Source organism: Lissotriton helveticus, chromosome 2_1 (assembly GCF_964261635.1).
Source record: "Lissotriton helveticus chromosome 2_1, aLisHel1.1, whole genome shotgun sequence".
Classification (NCBI taxonomy): domain Eukaryota; kingdom Metazoa; phylum Chordata; class Amphibia; order Caudata; family Salamandridae; genus Lissotriton; species Lissotriton helveticus.
Window position 1 is genome coordinate 786,594,341 of NC_136059.1, and position 17,852 is coordinate 786,612,192.

The window sequence follows — 17,852 nt, forward strand, 5'->3', positions numbered from 1 at the left end:
AACACACATTAGCAAAGCCAGCAGGAGACATTTAAGCACCACCGGAGCTGCGAGCATCAGGTGTCTGCGAGATGCCACCAATTGAGTCCTGTGTCTGGACTTCTTGTCCGACACGCAGAAAAGAAAGCACCGAAGCGCTATTAGGAGGTGTCTTTTCTTAGTAAAAGCAACGTAAGCCACATGTAGACAAATGGTTCCAAGGGACACGAAGATATTTGTGGGAGGATCGCCCAATTAGCACATGAATGTACTCCCACAGACAGAGAAGTAGCCTTACATGAATCCCATTATTGATGTGGCGCATGTACTGGGATTAATCAAATTAAGTGGGGCTCATATCTGGCTGCCACAAAATGAGGATGGGTCACGAAGAGCTCAGATGGTATTGGCATTCGCAAAGCGGAATAAGTGGAATACCTGTTCACAATGTTAAAACAAGTGTGTGTTGATATTTATATTGAATGGACCTAGTTGGTTAGGAACAGCGCGCTGTACATTGAGAGGTGAACTCAAGTGGGGGCTTAAATCTTTGAATTGCACACATTTGCACTATCATCTCACATATTAAAGTGTAGGCACAGTGAGATTACATGATTTGCCCAGAACAGCACAGTGTTCATTTAAGTGCCATGCTGGATTCAAACTCGGGTCCCCAGGTGTCAAGGAGCTGGTGTACAAAATGTTACATTGGAGATTGGTACCTGCGACATTCACTGTCAGGGATAAGAAGACCTCGTTGGTGTGTTGACGTCAGTTCCCTTTTGTCCGTGCTGTCGACGTGCAATGTTTTTTTCCAGGCTCTCCATTTCTGGGAGATTTCTTTGGTTCGGTCGCTGCAACTTTGTAGCTTCTGACGAGGTCTCCTAGGAAGGCAGATTTCAAGCTGTGTAGGAAATGCGGAGGTCAGATGTCCATCACCGACCCGCATGAAGATTGTCTTTGGTGCTTGTCTTCAGATAACACTGTCTGGACATGTTCATCATGTAAACAGATGAATGTGAAGAAAAGGGAGGCCAAGTTATTTATGTCCAAAGCTAAGAAGCAGAAGAGGGGTCGTCTTAGTTTTTGGAATTGGTCGAAGTCACAGACTCCTCACACTTTGTGGTCTTCTAAGAAGCACAAGAAGAACCAACGTCATGATTCCCGGCATTGTTCGTCGCAGGATGTGTCTCTGAAGTCGGTGTCTTCAAGTCCTAGATGTCTTAGAGATGAGGTGTCTCCAACACCTTCCCCTGGGGTATCTCCGGTTCCAGCACCGAGGGCTGTTACTCCTCTGACTCGAAGGTCTCTTATCGCTCAACTGGCACCAAGGCCTGCAACTTCACCTCCAGTGCTGGTGCTGAGAACCCCTACTCCACAGACGGAGCCACATCTGGTGCCTCCTCGTACAGCTTCAGAGCCCTTTAAGCGGATTCAGCGTATCCAGCCTTCCAGACTCCTTGCTCAGATCCAACTCACTTCTTGAATGCTATGTTCAACATTTTCCAAAGGGCTGCAACTCCATCTGGTGCGCTGCAGACCCCATGGATCCCCTTGCTTATTTTCTGGGTGGATTTCCTCCTCATTTTCCACAGGCACCTTTCATGCTTTTCATGCCCATGACTTCAGTGTATTGGTGTCCACCGGCGCCGAGACTGCCGACACCGTTGCCTTTTCAAGAGGAACATGACCCTTTGGATGAATCCCTCCCTGATCCGATCAGGCGCTGTTCCGTCCTCAACCGGCTCCATTACCTGGGCCTTTGTATATTCCTGCGGCTTCTGCTCCAAAGTCACCGTGCCGCCGATACTGAGAGTAAGATCATATAGTGAGGCTCAAAGGGGCAAACTGTGGATCTTGACCCTGATTTTGAAGGCCCGGAAGAGGCAAGTGGCTTGGATACCTCCCCTTTGTGGGAATTGGTGTCCTAAGGGTTTACCACCTCCTGAGGTGACGTCCTACCATGCTGTAGTTTGCAAGGCTATAGATTTGTTGGAATTGCCGCTACCATCGGCTGAACTGACATCCTCACTGAGGTTCTCCATTCTTCAGCTTCTGCGTTGGAGCTATTGTTGCCTTTCAGTGAGGCTTTGATGGAACCTATTTTGAAATTATGGAGGAAGCCAATGTCTTCTGCTGCAGTCTCGAAAATAGCGGCTAGGAGATATAAAGTAGTACCTCGGAATCCAGTTTTTTTGTCCATACATCCTTCTCAAGAAAGCCTAGTTCTTCAGGCTTCCTGCTCTTCCAAATTGTCAGCAGGGTCTTTTCCATCCACGCCTGCTGATAGAGAATCCAAAAGGATGAAACAATCGGCGAAGAAGGTCTTCTCGTCAGAAAGTATGACTGAAGTTCACAAATGCCACTTGTCTGTTAGGACATGGTTTCAGCAAAAGAGGTTGTCACAAAGTTGCCTACAGAGATCAAAGGGAACTTTTCTGAACTTTTGACAGACGCTCAGGCGGCTGCTCGTCAAGTGATCCAATCTGGGCTGGACACTGCAGACTGTAGTGAGAGCTATGGGGTCTTCTGAGGCGACGAGAAGACATGCCTGGTTAATGCGTTCAGGTTTTTCACTGGATGTACATTCTACATTGTTGGACTTGCCTTTTGATGAGTCTCGCTTGTTTGGAGCCAAGGCGTACTCTGCGTTGCAATGTTTTAAGGGCACTAAAGCTACTGCTAGGTCCTTAGGGCTTCAGTCTAAGCCTAGGGACTATAGACAGTTCCGTAGATTAAGGGGCTTTTTTAGGAACCTGTCCTTTGATGGGAAACAGCAGCAGACTGATACCCTTTATAGATCTCACTTAGGGAGGGGGAGAGGTCGCCTGAGGGGTTCTGTCCAGCAACATGTCTCCTCCTCCTCTGCTTCTCCAACGGTTGTTGCAGGGAAGCAACTTGTGCTCTGCATCTCAGAGCATGCTTGTCCCGTGGGAGGATAGGTGGCCTATTTTCTACCTAATTGGTAGTCTGTCACTACTGACCTCTGGGTTTTAAACATCATAGAAAATGGGTATGCCCTACCCTTCCAGTAGTTTCCCCCTCCTTTGCCTCCCTGTCAAGGCCTATGCTCGGAAGAGCATCATTATCTTCTTCAGCAGGAAGTGTTGACTTATCTTCAAAAGGGTGCAATAGAGTTGGTTCCAGAGCAGGAAAGGGGTGCTATTCTGGGACTTCCTGATTCTCAAAAAGGACAGTCATTTGCTGCTGATCTTCGACCTCAGAATTTTGAATGCTTACCTCAAACAGGAGAAAGTCAAAATATTGACCCTAGCACAGGTTCTGCTCGCGCTGGTGAAGGAAGACTGGATGGTGTCGATTGATTTACAGGATGCGTATTTTTCATTCCCATTCTGAAGTCGCATCGGAAGTATCTCTGTCTTATGCTGGGGACTCAGCATTATCAATTTGCAGTCCTTCCATTTGGCCTTACTTCCGCACCTCGAGTTTTCACAAAGGTGATGGCAGTGGTGGCAGCACATCTCAAAGTCAGGGATTCCTGTGTTTTCCTATCTGAACGTCCGGCTGCTCAAAGCAAAGTCGCCAGAGATGTTGCGTCATTTGAAGGTAACAACACAGCTGTTGTTCAGCTTGGGATTTTTGCTAAATGTACCCAAATCTCACCTGGAGCCTCTCAGCCTAAACTGTTCATCGGAGCGATACTGGACACTACAGTGGGTCGTGCCTTTCCGCCTCCATAGAGGTTTCACGACATCCAGGCTATGATTCCGCTGTTTCAGAATGGAGCGTTTGTTCCAGTCCTGAAGGCCTTGCGCCTGCTCAGTCTGTTTACTTCCTGCATTCTGTTAGTCAGCCATGTACGCTGGCATATAAGGGCCTTCCAGTGGTGCTTCCGCAGGCAGTGGTTTCAACACAAAGGAGATCTTGAGGAATTGGTTAGAGTCTCCAGACACTGCAGCAGACCTACAATGGTGGAGTATTTTAGGCAACTTGTCTCAAGGGAAGCAGTTTCACCCTCCTTCTCCAGTGGCCACAGTGATAACAGATGCCTCCACTCTAGGACGGGGTGCTCATCTGTGGGATCTGGTTGTCAAAGGTCTTTGGTCTGCAGAAGAAAAATTGGTTCTCATTCATCTTTTGGAATTGCGAGCAATACATTTGGCTCTCAAAGCCCTCCTCCCTTCACTTTGCGGTCAGTCGGTTCAAGTCTTAACAGATAACACTACCGCAATGTGGTATATCAACAAACAGGGAGGTTTAGGGTCCTACCTTCATCAGAGAAGCTCTGCGACGCTGGTCCTGGGCTCAGGGCCAACAGATTTGCGTGATAGCTAACCATCTGGTCAGAGACCAGAATGTGCGTGTGGATAGTGTCTGCAATATTCGGCTGATCATGAATGGCATTTCCATCTGGAGGTGGTATTTACATTTTCAGGATGTGCGGGTTTCCTTGGTTGGACCTGTTTGCCACTCATGAGAAGGCGCACTGTCCGTCGTTCTTCAGTACCCAGTATCCGATGCAGGGAGCATTGGGGCACTCTTTTCAGTTAGATTGGGGCTCACAGCTTATTTATGCGTTTGCCCCATACCCTTGATTCCTCGTGTTCGGAGGAAGATTCGCCAAGACCTGTCCCAAGTCATTTTGATTGCCCCAGATTGGCCACAAAGGGTGTGGTACACAGACCTTTACCTCTCATTGTACCCTCTGCTCCGTCTCTGTCTCCCTCTCAAGGCAGACCTCCTCTCGAAATTGCAGGGGGCAGGTTCTACACCCCCACCTCCAGAGCCTGCACTTTTTTTTTTTTTTTTTTTACAGAGTTTATATTGCGCAAACTTTACCCGAATCGGGTATCAGAGCACTTTATATAGCACCAGTTGCATTACATGAGGACACATTCATTTTTTTGTTAGGCACAGGGAGATTAAGTGATTTGCCCAGACTCTCAGGATGTTCAGCGTCATTGTCGAGACTCAAACCCAGTTCCCCAGTTTCGAGGTCGACCCCCCTAGCCGTTAGGCCTACTCCTCTTCCCACCTTCATGCCTGGAGATGGAACGGCAACCTGAGTTCTTTCTCTCTCTCATTGGATGTGGTTGATGTAATTTAATCGGCCAGAAGACGCTCCACCAAAACGGTCTATGCTGGTAGATGGGCTAAATTTGTGTAATGATGTGGAGAGAAATCAATAGATCCCTTGAATGCCCATTTATCTGATGCTCTGAATTTGTCTTTTTCCCTGACGCAACAGGGTTGCGCTGTAGCAGCTGTTAAAGTTTACTTATTTGCCTTTTTAACTTTTCTTTGTTTGCCAGGTCAACCCTTACTGTTTAAATCACATATAGTTATGAGATTCATTAAGTGTCTCACTAAAAGGGTTTCCTCCCACTCCCTTTATTATGCTTCAGTGGGATTTGAATCTAGTTCTCACGTTTTTGATGGGTACTCCCTTTGAACTCTTTCATAGTTGCCCTTTAAGGTTTCTCACATTTAAAACTATATTTTTAGTGGCAATCACATCAGCTATGAGGGTCAGTGAATTGCAGGCTCTTACTTCCAAGCCTGCTTTTATATCTTTTCATGCGGATAAGATGGTTCTTAGGACCAGAGCTGCATTCCTGCCTAAGGTGGTCACTCCATTCCACTTCGGGCAGACTATTACCTTACCTACTTTCTCCCCTCCCCACTTTCTCCCCTCCCCACTTTCTACCCTCACCCTTCTAAGGAGGAGGAGGGACTTCGTTTGGACACCAATTGGTCAGTGAGCTTTTACTTGGCTAGAACCAAGGACTTCAGGCTGGATGGTCAACTATTCATCGGATATGTGGGCAAGATGAAGGGCAAGGCTGTCCACAAAAGAACGCGGTCCAGGTGGATAATCCTGGGCATCAAGATTTGCTACGTCATTGCCAAGAAGGAGCCTCCTGAAGCTGTTCATGCCTCTTCTACCAGAGCTAAACCACCTTCTTCAGCCTTGGCTAGAGGTGTCCCTGTGGTTGACAGCTGCAAAGTCATTTTGCTTGTTCTGTGTTACAGGATTTTTTGGTGTAGGCAGTCACCCTCCTCCGAGTACAGGGCTGCTTGGGGATTCTATTCAAAAGGTGAGGAATCCACAGGCAGATGTATCCATCAGACGAACTAGTTACTTACCTTCGGTAACGCTTTTTCTGGTGGATACAGTATCTGCCTGTGGAGTCCTCACCACTGCCTCTCATTTTCCTGTGTGCTTACATCGGAAAAATGTAAAGATTGTATTATCTTTTGTACTTTTGTTTTATGTGTTTTTCTGCTTAAATCATAAGCTTATTTAGATTTGCGAAATAACTATGATGTGGTATTTCCTTATATGCTTGTGTATTGTATACTATGTATACTGGTGGAAATATTTTTAGTTCACCTGTTTTGCCTCGAAGGCACAGAAAAAATGGGTGGAACTGACAGCACGCTGACGAGGTTTCCTAATGGGGCCAGCAATGTGACGCGGAGTCGCGTGCGGAGCCATTCTATTGTGATGTCCTCATCGACGTGGGAGCGCTAAGGAGAAAAATTTCCGTGGAATGCTGCACATTGGGATCATTCAAAAGGTGAGAAACCCACAGGCAGATACTGTATCCACCAGAAAAAACGTTACCAAAGGTAAGTAACTTGTTCTTCCAGCTCGAACAGATCAAAAGTTACTGAAAATACAGCGACACGTGTTGCTGCACAGTGGACGGCCTTACGCAAAAGTTGACTGTAAATCATTAGTTTATTCCTGTATTTCGGTGGGAAGCTAATACTAGTGAATTCAAACCTTAGCTCAGATGAGCAAAAATGATGAACGAATGAAGTAATACTATCACAAAATGTGCTACATTACACTGCATAGTATCCCTATTCTTGTTGCATAATTTAGTGAACGTTCCCACATAATTTGGTCAGTCCCAGTTGCGTAATTCCAGTGACCTTGTTAATAAGGACCACCTACCAGCAACCACAGAAACAAAGTACTGCCCATACCTTATTTGCCAATACCACTTTGCTGGTTCATATTTTTTAGCCACCACTCAGATTTTTTCTTTTTTTACAAGAAAAACCACAAGCCCGCTCCACCCCAACAGAATGCGGGATGCGATGCTATTGACAGAAACGTCTGGCATGTCTGGTCCAGAACCACCGTATAACCATTTAAAAAAGAAAAAATTCTCCTCTTCATTGCATTTATATAGTGCTTGCTACCGCTCCTAATGGGTAAGAAGCACAATACATAAATGCAATTGCACACAATGCAATTTGTCTTTTTCTGCTTTGTTTTCCTAGAAGCATTCAAAGGGTATCAGTCAAGTTGGAGCGGGGACAGAGATCACCTTGTAAGAGCAGGTGGTCTCTCATCTCAGTGCTAATCAGTAGTCATTAGCTCTCCTTTAAAACACTATGAAGGCTCAGACACTTTGCCTTGCACATCAAGAGCTCCCAGCATGATTTATGTTCCCTAGGATAGATCTATATGGATTGACAAGGGAAGGTGTGCACCCTCTACCTCGCCTAGCAAAAATCTCATAGTCATAATTCACACTGCGACTTGGTGGCCTTTCTCTGGTTTCTGGACTGTTCCTGTGGTTTTTATTACTGTTGGATGCGCAACGTAGTGAATACGTTAAAACGGTTCTGAGTCCATATGATTGCAAAGACAACTGGGCTTAGTAGCCAAGTTAACCTCCATCTTATGTACAGAAGAAGGGAGCGTTGTGATTACTGGGGTTCTGGCTAGGGTGACGAACCGACTGTACATTTCACAGACTGTCTGTTATTTTGGTATCACATCCTTTGGCCATCATCATTCCTTTTTACGGGCGCCTTTTGTCCGTAATTTTGGGGATTGCAGCAAGCTGTGCTGTTCCAGTGCGAGAAGCCCCAAGAGTTTAAAAGTTCTCTCTGTTGGGACCAGATCGCTCTTCTCTTCTAAACTCTTGAGACTGCAGCAGGTCCTCCCCGACGTCACACAGACTGTGGACTGTCCCAATCCCATTGTCGTTTTGACTTCTGCTGATTATCACATAAAGAATGACAGTGGGCCCTATTGTAGTTACAGCATTTGGTGTGCCTTCTCCTGCATCGGCCTAGGGCACGCCTTTCTGCTTTTGAGCCGTGCTGGGGGACTGCCTCATTTTGAAATATCCGACAGGACTAAAGTAAAAGACTTCTGAGTGCTTTGTGTGCCTGCAATTTTCAGACCATAACAAACATTTCTATTTTAACTCAGGTGATTTATGTGTCTCTTGGAGAGATCTGAGTTTTCACTATTCCTAGTTTTGACTAATCATAAAGAAGCACAGAGGTATAATGCTCCTCTTGCAAAGCACAAAGTGTAACACGCAGATCAAAGAATTCCGTTGGATAATAAATACTTTTTAGTAAAGACAACCCCCAACCACTAGGTTATGTTTTAAATCCTGAGTTTGTATTTCTGCAGGGCAAGCATTCTTAACATAAAGGCAGTGCCACAGGAATAATGCGATTGTGCGGTTGCAACGTTTTTCGCTTGATTATGGATTTGCCGCATTTGCCGTATAATCCATCAACTGCATAATCTGAGCTTCTAATTAAAACAAATTTAAAAATGTTTCTTGCTCAAATGGTTACAAAAACAGTGACACGTGTTGCAAAGGTTGACTGGTCACCTTTCCTTTGCATATTGCTATAGTTGGGTGTTAAACTAGTACTAAGGATTTGCAACCTATGACCAGAAAGTGTTAAAAAGTGTAAAAATGTGAAGATAATGTAATAATACTATCACCAAAGTTGCCACATTACGCGGCATAATTTCCCTTTTCTTGCCAAATAATTTAGTCAACCCTGCAGCATAGTTTGGCCCTTTCCTACTGCGTAATTCCAGTGGCCCTGCGTATAGTACCTACAAGTATGGATGACACGTGACTCCTATGCCTTGCAGCCCTCATTGTCTTAGTAACATTTCCTATACATTACATGCTTACATACACACTTATGTCTTTGTCTCTGAATAATGTGTGTGTGAGGTGCAGCGCTTTCGACACCCTGTATTGGGCTGAATAGTACTATAAAAGAAATGCAATTCACGAGAGAGGATCTATAGAGAGATGAGGGGCACCGTTGAAGGTTGATAGTGAGAGAATATGTGCAGAGGGAAGTCTTTGGTGAAGGGCTGCAATGAAGGCCTCTGCATCCCCTGCAGTGGAGGGCGAGGCAACCCCTCAAGGAACCCTAAACCTTCAGGAGGCCTCATACAGCCCAAAGCCAATGTACACCTGTGAGATATGAGAGACTCAGGGGCCCTCATTTCATTTTGCAGGGGAACCCATCATTTTGCATTATGCGTCTGCTTTCACGCGATGGTACTCCAGCAAAGATTATCGCACCGGGTGCCACAAGCACTAAAGCCGGCTCTGCCAGAGTCGTTGCTATCATTTCTGCAGCCTAGACCCTGAGGTAACAGCACTTCAGGAGTTCAATGTAGGCCGCACTAGTAGGAAGGCATAGCCTATGAACGGAGGGATTTTATTATAACATGTGTTTCTGTACAGTTTTTATTTCAACATTTCCAGTTAATGGAGCGCGAAGAGCACAATTAAAAATATTTAACATAACAAAACTGGTGTTCACTAATCCCAGAATCTTGTAGTACCTACCACACAGTAACCTGCCAGACAAATGCTCAGAGCTGGACCCTTGCATACATTTCTCCCTCATTCTTTGAAAAATAGCCTTATTTCCCAACAAACTGTGATTTTCAGTCTGCATGTATATGTTATTCTTGTACTGTGGCCCTAGCCAAAAGGGATGTAGTGCGATGTACAGTGCCCAAGGCCACATTTATGATGGGTATATTTACTAACATTTCATGCAACACAGCGTAGCAAGTGAAGTTCTGCACTGTGTTGCCTGAAACTGAAAGAGCACAACACCGTTTTTTCAAAGAGATGGTGCAGTGCTGCTCTCTTCTAGCACTGGGGCACTTGTGGCTGCTTAGTACCAAAACATTGGGGTCAAGTACATTTTTTGTGGAGGAAGGGCAACCTATCCTTTGCAGCTATTTCCTTTTTGCCTGTGTGCTGCAGAATTAGTCACACACAATGACGAAGTAAGGAGGACGAATAAAGAGATTTCTCCTCGTTACACCTACTTCAGATAGGCACACCACTTTGGAAGAAACCCTTGTTTACTAGTCTTTGTAAATATGGATTTACATTGAGATGCGTGGGAACGCCCATGCACCGCCTAAGTAATGCCTACCTGACAGTAATGCAAGGCAGTGCTATGCACTGTACTGGGTACGTTTTTTTTTTTTACAAAACTACACCAACCAGGATTGACGCCAGTCTGTCCTGAAAAACCTTATTTACGCAAGCAAGACGGGCCTTATCAGCCTCATTCTTAAGGCAGCGAAGCTCGATAACTGACCTTATCATAGAGTGCTGCCAAGGAACATTGATTGGTCAGGATGAAGGCAGTATAGCAAGAGGGATGTCAAGAGGGCTCACTGGGTTTCACTCTTTCATAGATGCTGTGTGTCTCCATGCCATGCTGGGCACATTCGGTCTATCATTTTTCAAAGTAACAGGGCATTGCAGGGGTTTAATGGAGGGCCCAGCAGTTCCTGTGGCACTGTGGAGCAGGGGACCACCTTTCAGAGGGCGCCCATTCAGCCAAAGGTCGATGATTATCTGTGAGACATGGGAGACTTAGGGGCCCTCATCCTGTTCTGTAGGTTGGGCTATCATTTTCTGTTACACCACTGGAGCATTGTATTCTGGGGCATGTGGTTTAATGTAGTTTCACTTTTAGGTATATCTAGAGGTGTCACACATGACATGCAGGAGCTTAGCAATGGCATTTTGTAATGCCTTCATATATCCGTTGATAGTACTCTTGTCAGTGGTAACAATTTTAAGTCTTGAAAGGATGAGTTGGCCCTGCCAGAGTCCAAACTTTGACCTAACGTTTGCAAAGAAACATCTGCAATAGACACTTAAATCATGCAGGGGTTTTCCATGTTTGTTTAATAATGTAATTCCTCTGTCCTGGGAAACTTGTTTTATTCATAGGTTAGAGTAACACTTTCTAGTATATCTGACTGTATGTGGTAGGTTTTTGTGCGGTTTGCTTCAGACCTCCAAAATGGGATCTTGACCTATCTCGCTCTTGGCCATTCTCATGGACTCCATTGACTTGAAAAGTAGTCTTGGGAAGCTTCCAACTGCAGGCAGCCAACTATAATGGGTAGATGACAGATGCTAAGTGATCTCACAGCCCCTTCAGACGGGGCAAACAGCCTGAGTTTCCTGAAGCACTGCTGCACTTGGGGATAAGAAGACATTATTCTCATGCAGTGGAGTGATATTTCAGTCAACACCTGGAAAGCGAGAAAAAGTAAATCTGGAGATCACACAGTATCTTTGAGTAAACCGTGTCGGCATGGAGTTTATGCACATGTAAGTGACCAGGGCGTTCAGTGACCTGCAGTGTGCTCAGGAACTTCAGGGACCGGAAAGAGAGGAAGAACTTTAATGACCTGCAGTTGAGCAGTCGCCTCAGGGGCTGAAGGCAAAGAAACATCAGGAACCTTAGTGTGATGTGTGCTACAGAACATGAGGTTAATCAGAGTGAGTAGTACTGGGAACTAAGATTGAGTCGGAACCTTTGAGGCCTGGCCATAAGCTGGAGCCTGGAGGACCAACTTTGAGCACAGCATATGCTGGGAACCTAAGAGTGAGCCTGTGGGGCTTATGAGTTAGAAGAAGCTTTGTAAATCTAGTGGTGAGTGGGAACTGCAAGATCTTTGAGTGTGTAGAGTACCGGGAGAGCTGGGTGTGAAAAGAAGCGTCAGGGAATCTCATGGTGAACAAGGTCTTTACTGACCCGAGGGTAAGCAAGAGCTTCCAGGTAAGAGTGAGCAAGAGATACAGGGCCTAACAGTGAACAGGGATCTAAGTGGAACTAAGGCTGAGGAGGATTTCAAGATACCAGGGATCGAATAGAATTGCAAGGATACCTAAAAGTGAGCAGAAGCCTCCTGGGTTCTGTGTAAGCAGGGCCTTCAAGGAGGACTCTGAGCAGTACTCTCAGACGACCAGAGAGTGGAAATGGTTTTAAGGGTACTGAGGATCAATGGGTAGTTTTAGGAACAACTGATGATGAGCTAGAACCTTGCTGTCATGGGTCAATCAGAGTGAATAGGACTCAGACCTAAGGGTAACCATGACCGTCTGAGGACCTGAAGGTCAGTGGGGATTATTACTTACTTGCATTCCCTCCTCGCACCCAGTCGAGTAGATTGAGACAAGTTAGCAGCATGCCTTCAGAAGGGTGAAAGTGTATCTGATTTTTTTTTTTTTTACTAGGTTTAAAGCTGTCCTCTTGGATTTCAGTGGGCAGGATTTGTCAACTGTCTGTTTTATAATCGCGCAACCGCCTCAGATGTGTCAGTAAAAATGATCTTTTGTCCCGAATGTTTAACCGTTGTCCTGAATTTTTGCTGTCCCTGTCCATAATTCACCTTCTTGTGAGGTGATCACTCTAGTTATTGCTAACTCCGGTTGCTTGTCATCACTTGCAAATGTTTTCAATTTAATCAGCAGATAAATGCCCTAATTTGGGGGAGCAGTGCCACAAAAAAAACACCTCGTGGGAACCAGACAAACGCAGCACGTGCCAGTTATGCAAACGGTTCCTCCGAGTTGCCTTTGCTGTGTTATTTGACCTTGCCAATGCAGCTTTGTTTGGCACAAAAATAAATGTACGTAGTGCTTTTCCCAGCATGCCCTCTCTTCTAATTGTAACTGTTTGTGACTGCCCGGCCTTCTCCAGCGCTCCTGCTTTTAGTCCGCTCAGCTGCTGTTGTCCAGCGCCAATCGACTGCCCGGGGCAAGCCTGGCAAGGCCAGGAGTGTCCTCTGTACCTCTGACTATGCAGTGCAGGCTGCAGCAGCAGCAGATGTGGGGAGAATGCGGTCGAAAACGCTGCCTCTTTCACTACATGCGAGCAGGATTCTCCCGTCACTGTTAATCGTAACCAACGCTCTCTTTATTGAAATCGAAGTATGAATTTACTGCATACAAACGCGCGGTTGTTTTTATAAATCATCTCGGCCGTTGTACCCCTTTGTTCTGCAGGTCTCTGCTGATAGCCGAGCTGGAAAAGGAAGAGAAGGAGAAAGACTGGTATTATGCTCAGCTTCAGAATCTGACCAAGCGGATCGATAGCCTTCCTCTGACCGAAAATGTGAGTAGAAATGTGCGGGGGGAAGGAGGGGGGGGGGGAGGGAGCAAAGGCTGAGACAGCTGTATTTATGCTCATCAACAAAAGCTAGATTTGGCCGAGGAGCTTCAGCCCCGTTAGTTTACCTCTATAGACTATACGCCTTACACCTATATTTAGGAAATCTATCAAAAAAGTGAACCATAGCAGGGGGTTTGGACTATAAAGGCATAGTGAACGAACGTCTGATGTAATTTTGTGAAAAATGTAGTATCCATGCCTTAGTTAATTAAAACCATACATGAGAGGTAAAACAACATGAATACAAATCGGAAGTAAAAGGTTGAAGTACTTCACACCCTGCACAATATTCGACACATACGATCTAACTGTTTGAAAGTGCAGAAAACTGGCAAGCAAGCGAAAATAAAGTGCATAGTGCAATTTTTGATAGGTGTGCAGTTCGCATAATTACTTAAAGAGAGGCAGTGCTGTTCTTAATGTGCGTGGCCCGAGGTAGTAAGAGGTGGGTACCAGCTCCAGGGCCAAATGGCCCCTCTCCAGTGTTTAGCAATTATGTTCAGCAGTTGACGCCCTCAAGTTCTTTTCTGCAATACTCCTACATGTCACAAAACGTGTTGCAAGAGGAATATGCGTCACTTGAACGTATCCCATTACTTGAGGCCTACAAGAACAGAGGCTCAACCAGTTGAACTGAGGTATTAGCGAGGTTCACCTCTCATCTAACAAAGAAGAGTAGTAGGTGGAGAGGCACAGGGAGAGACCCATGTATGTATTACACAGGCTGCAATTAGTGGCGGTTGATTTTCTTAACCCTTTCGGATTACAATCTAGTGTTTCGTTTTAAGAAAAATAACCGCTCAGATCATTAATTATTGTATTGACTTGCAAAAGGTTTTTTGTCCTCTGCTGTTAAAAAAAACGTTTTGTCTCATGAAAAAGTAAATGTTTTCATCTCAAATAGTCTGCGATAATTTGAAATTATTTTGACCTTTGCTAATTTAACTTTTTATTTTCTGTACTTTTTTATAACTCACAAAAGGAAAAGAGCATGTGTAGGATTTCGGCATACTGACCAAAATAAGAAAATAGGAAACCCAAGTTATTTTGCAATGGTCAAAAGAAATTTGATTGTCCTCACTCCGGAACTTTTCAGCGTAATACCATTTCAGTTTCTAGTAATGTTATTGCAGTGTGCATTTCCTACCCGGTATGTTGCCAGTGACCACCATAATAGTGAAGAAATTGTCACTGTCCAAAACCGCGTTATTAATAATACATCATCTCAGTACATATTTGGAATATGCTGTATAATCGGATGTTGCATTTCTCCCCAACATCATAAATGAGTGCAAAACTTTTTTATGGTAAATGTTTCTATTATAAAAGAACATTATCGGGATAACCAACCATTGGAGGGGTGTAGTTATTAATACACGTGAAACCTAATGGGTAAAATTGTAAAAAAAAATAATCTTGCTGTCATTTACTCTAAAAATGATATTCCCTGTTGTCGCGTACTAAGCCATATGTGGCTTGCCTCATCCTGTCTCTGATCCTTAATATTCACTAGTGATTTATTTCTAAAGAAGAAATCCAAGCACATTTCTCAGAAAGAAACGTGTTAGTACAGATCCTTGTATCAGAATTCACAATAGCGTCTTGAGTAGATGAAAAATTATTATATAAGACAAGTACTGCCAAAACAGTAGTGGCTTTGATTAATAAATGTATTTACAAAGCAATCAAGTTAATACATTTTCATGGTAGTGCAAATTGAGTTATAAAAATAATTATATAGGTAATTATTTTGTTAAAATGCCAAGAAAAAATGAAACAGCCAAGATTGTACTAACCTACTAACTGCTAGTCTTGGGTTCGTGAGTAGCGTGCTACTCGCATAGAAAGCTATTCAATGCCTCGTCTGGGGTCGCAAACATTACAAAAATTCATTTACAATTTAAAAAAGGATGCTTGTTTTCGGTCCAGGGAAGACATGGCTTGGCAGTTCGGGCTGGACTGTTCCCATGAGGCACAGGGTCAAGACTGATTTGCATATGGCCATGCCTGAACTCGGGTGGTGGAGTGAGCTAAAGAACGATGATGGATTAAACCGAGATCAGTTGACTGGGGGTGAGTGTTTGATTTGCTCAAGCGCTCCGTCCATCATCTCCTTTGGTATCGATACGTTATTAGCAAGCAGGCTTTACTTTTTTCAGTGACATTTTTTACAGCTGTATGACTAAACCCCGCAACCAGCTTTTGGGACCGGTCATGAGTGCCTTTCACCGATGAGGAGGCAACACAATCCTCCTTGCTGATTCCTTTGCCACCTCTCACATGTGAGGACAATCTTCGTTAAAAAGCCTTTTAAGCATATCCGAAGGAGAGACCATTGTGTCCTGGGTTGTTCCTAGATTCGAACTGTTAAAGGGCATTGCCAGATTTCTCTGCCGCGATCTTTCATAGTGAGTCCTGCTTCCTCTCAGTGAAATGTTGCATGGGGACATTGCATACCAGGCCACCAATAGTGATGAGGAGTTTCATGCAAGGTTACGAAGTTGTCTGCAAATTCCTGAGCTACCTCACCAGTGCCCATGAAATGATTTAATCGTAGCTCTTCCCGTCTGTCTCTTTCCTGCACTTATCTGGCAAACCCTTTCCTATGACTCAACCTGGAACAGAAAACTATGTGCAGAGAGGTGGTTGAAGGCTGTAAAAAAAACGTGAGGGCCCATCGCCTAGTAAAAAGTGTTCAAGGCATGGAGCCGTACTTGTTTCTCATGCATAATGCCCAGGATAGGTTCATGATGTGCCGATTTAGACTTAACTTACTCCCATTCATGTTGGCATCACCAGCTGGGTTTGTTACAACAATAGACCAGAAGGGGCCCTGCGGCTGCGACAATAGGTCTCCGCAGGATTCCCTTCATCTGGTCTTACTTTGCCCTCTCTACTCTATGCCCCGGCGTAAATATCTTGTAAACATCTTGAAAAATGCTAATTTGGTTCACGCAAGGGAGGCATTAGTTTTCTTACAGAAAGCTGAGGACCCTTTTACACTGTGTAGTATTTTGAATTTCATTAAAGTTGCCCTAAGATTAAGGCTCACTAGAGGTGTAGATTGAAACTTTTTATTCTGCTTTTTTTTTTTTTAATGTTAAATATGGTCATATTACTGCAACTATGTCTGTAAATTTACTGTACAAAGAATTCTGAAATGTTTAATGCTTTTTTATTGTGTATATATGAATGTGCTTTTATGGTGTTTTTTAATCACCGAATAAAGATTCTTTGAACTTGAACTTGACTCAACCAGTATAAAAGCTTTCCTATCTTGTTGCTTAGTTCAAAACAAATCCTATATTTTAACCACATTACGTTGGTAATAATAGTCTGTATCTTAATGGGAGTACGCCATATTTACTGGTGTTTTGAGAGTCCCTCCCTGGAATTCCTGGGTAATGTAATGTCCAGTCTTGCATTTTACAGGATTCTCAGGACAGTAGCATTGGCTGTTGTCTGACTTGGACGTCTCGCCTATTGAATATTTGGTCACCAGCGCACTGCAACTTCATGTACTGCAGTAGTGCTTTGGTACATTTAGTACTATGGATTCTTGTATGACAGGGGTGCTTAAAACCCACCCTTTTCCCCCTACAACAAAATTCTCTGCATAGCAGTGTTATTATACATACAGGGTAATGTTTGTGTTTCATACTGGGGCAGTGTGTAAACTAACATCATGACTGTACTTGTTACCTAGCAAATACCAATTATGCATAAAGATGGAGCAGTGTAATAAAAAACATAAGCCAGTTCCAAAACCTCTGAATTTTTTTAACAGTTTTTTGGCATAGTGTGTTGTCTTTTGTCACTGAGTAGCACTGTCATTTTCTAGGATCATCTTTCACATTTGATGCCATTTCGAGCAGTAAGTTTCTATGTTTGAGTCTGGCATATTTAGCACCATATTATAAGTAGCACAACATTTTGGTATCCACAAAGAGTGATGGGAATTAGGTTCAGACACAGAACTTCAACCATATGGTATTCCTCATTATTTAAGATTCGTGGCTGGGAATATACTCAGGGAGGCTATTGTATTAAATAGGCACATCACTGTTTCGCACATCCCAGACTGTGCTACAGTTATTTAATTAGGAGAAGGTGATCTCTTCTGCATAGTTAATGACACCATAGGCCTAATATTTTAGGGCCTGATTTATATTTCAGCAGATGGGTTACTCCGTCACAACAATAACGCATATCCCGTCCGCCGAAATATAAATCCATAGGACATTTTAAGAAGTGCAGGAAATGTGAATATTGTACTTGCCAAGCCATTAACACAACTTTGTCTGACCCTTGTCAAAAAGGTCCTAAACGATTATGCTGTTAGGTTAAATGCTTGTCATTACATATCAATGCACATACAGTATGCCTACAAAATCCCTTCTGCTGAAGGTTTTACACCATACCTAAGGATGTAGATGGACTTTCATTCAGACCGCAGTTTTCAAGATGTTAAATCATGCAATCATGGTGTAATTGTGTCTTGTTTATTATGGCTTGCAGAGAAGGACCGAAAATTGTCAAATGTATATAGGATATATCCTATTAATGCTTTCAGTTGGTCTTTAAGTCAGTTCATACCATAAACTAAATGAAATTTAGGA

The 17,852-nt window shown here is 44.0% G+C and overlaps 1 protein-coding gene across 7 annotated transcripts in view; it reads left to right on the top strand.

Annotated features, from left to right (window-relative positions):
- APC (APC regulator of Wnt signaling pathway) overlaps positions 1–17,852 on the top strand; it is an 897,802-nt gene that overhangs the window by 631,170 nt on the left and 248,780 nt on the right. For all 7 annotated transcript variants that reach the window (XM_078675503.1, XM_078675505.1, XM_078675507.1 and 4 more), the window contains one exon: positions 13,068–13,176. In XM_078675503.1, coding sequence (XP_078531629.1) covers positions 13,068–13,176 — 109 coding nt within the window. The remainder of the gene's footprint in view (positions 1–13,067; positions 13,177–17,852) is intronic.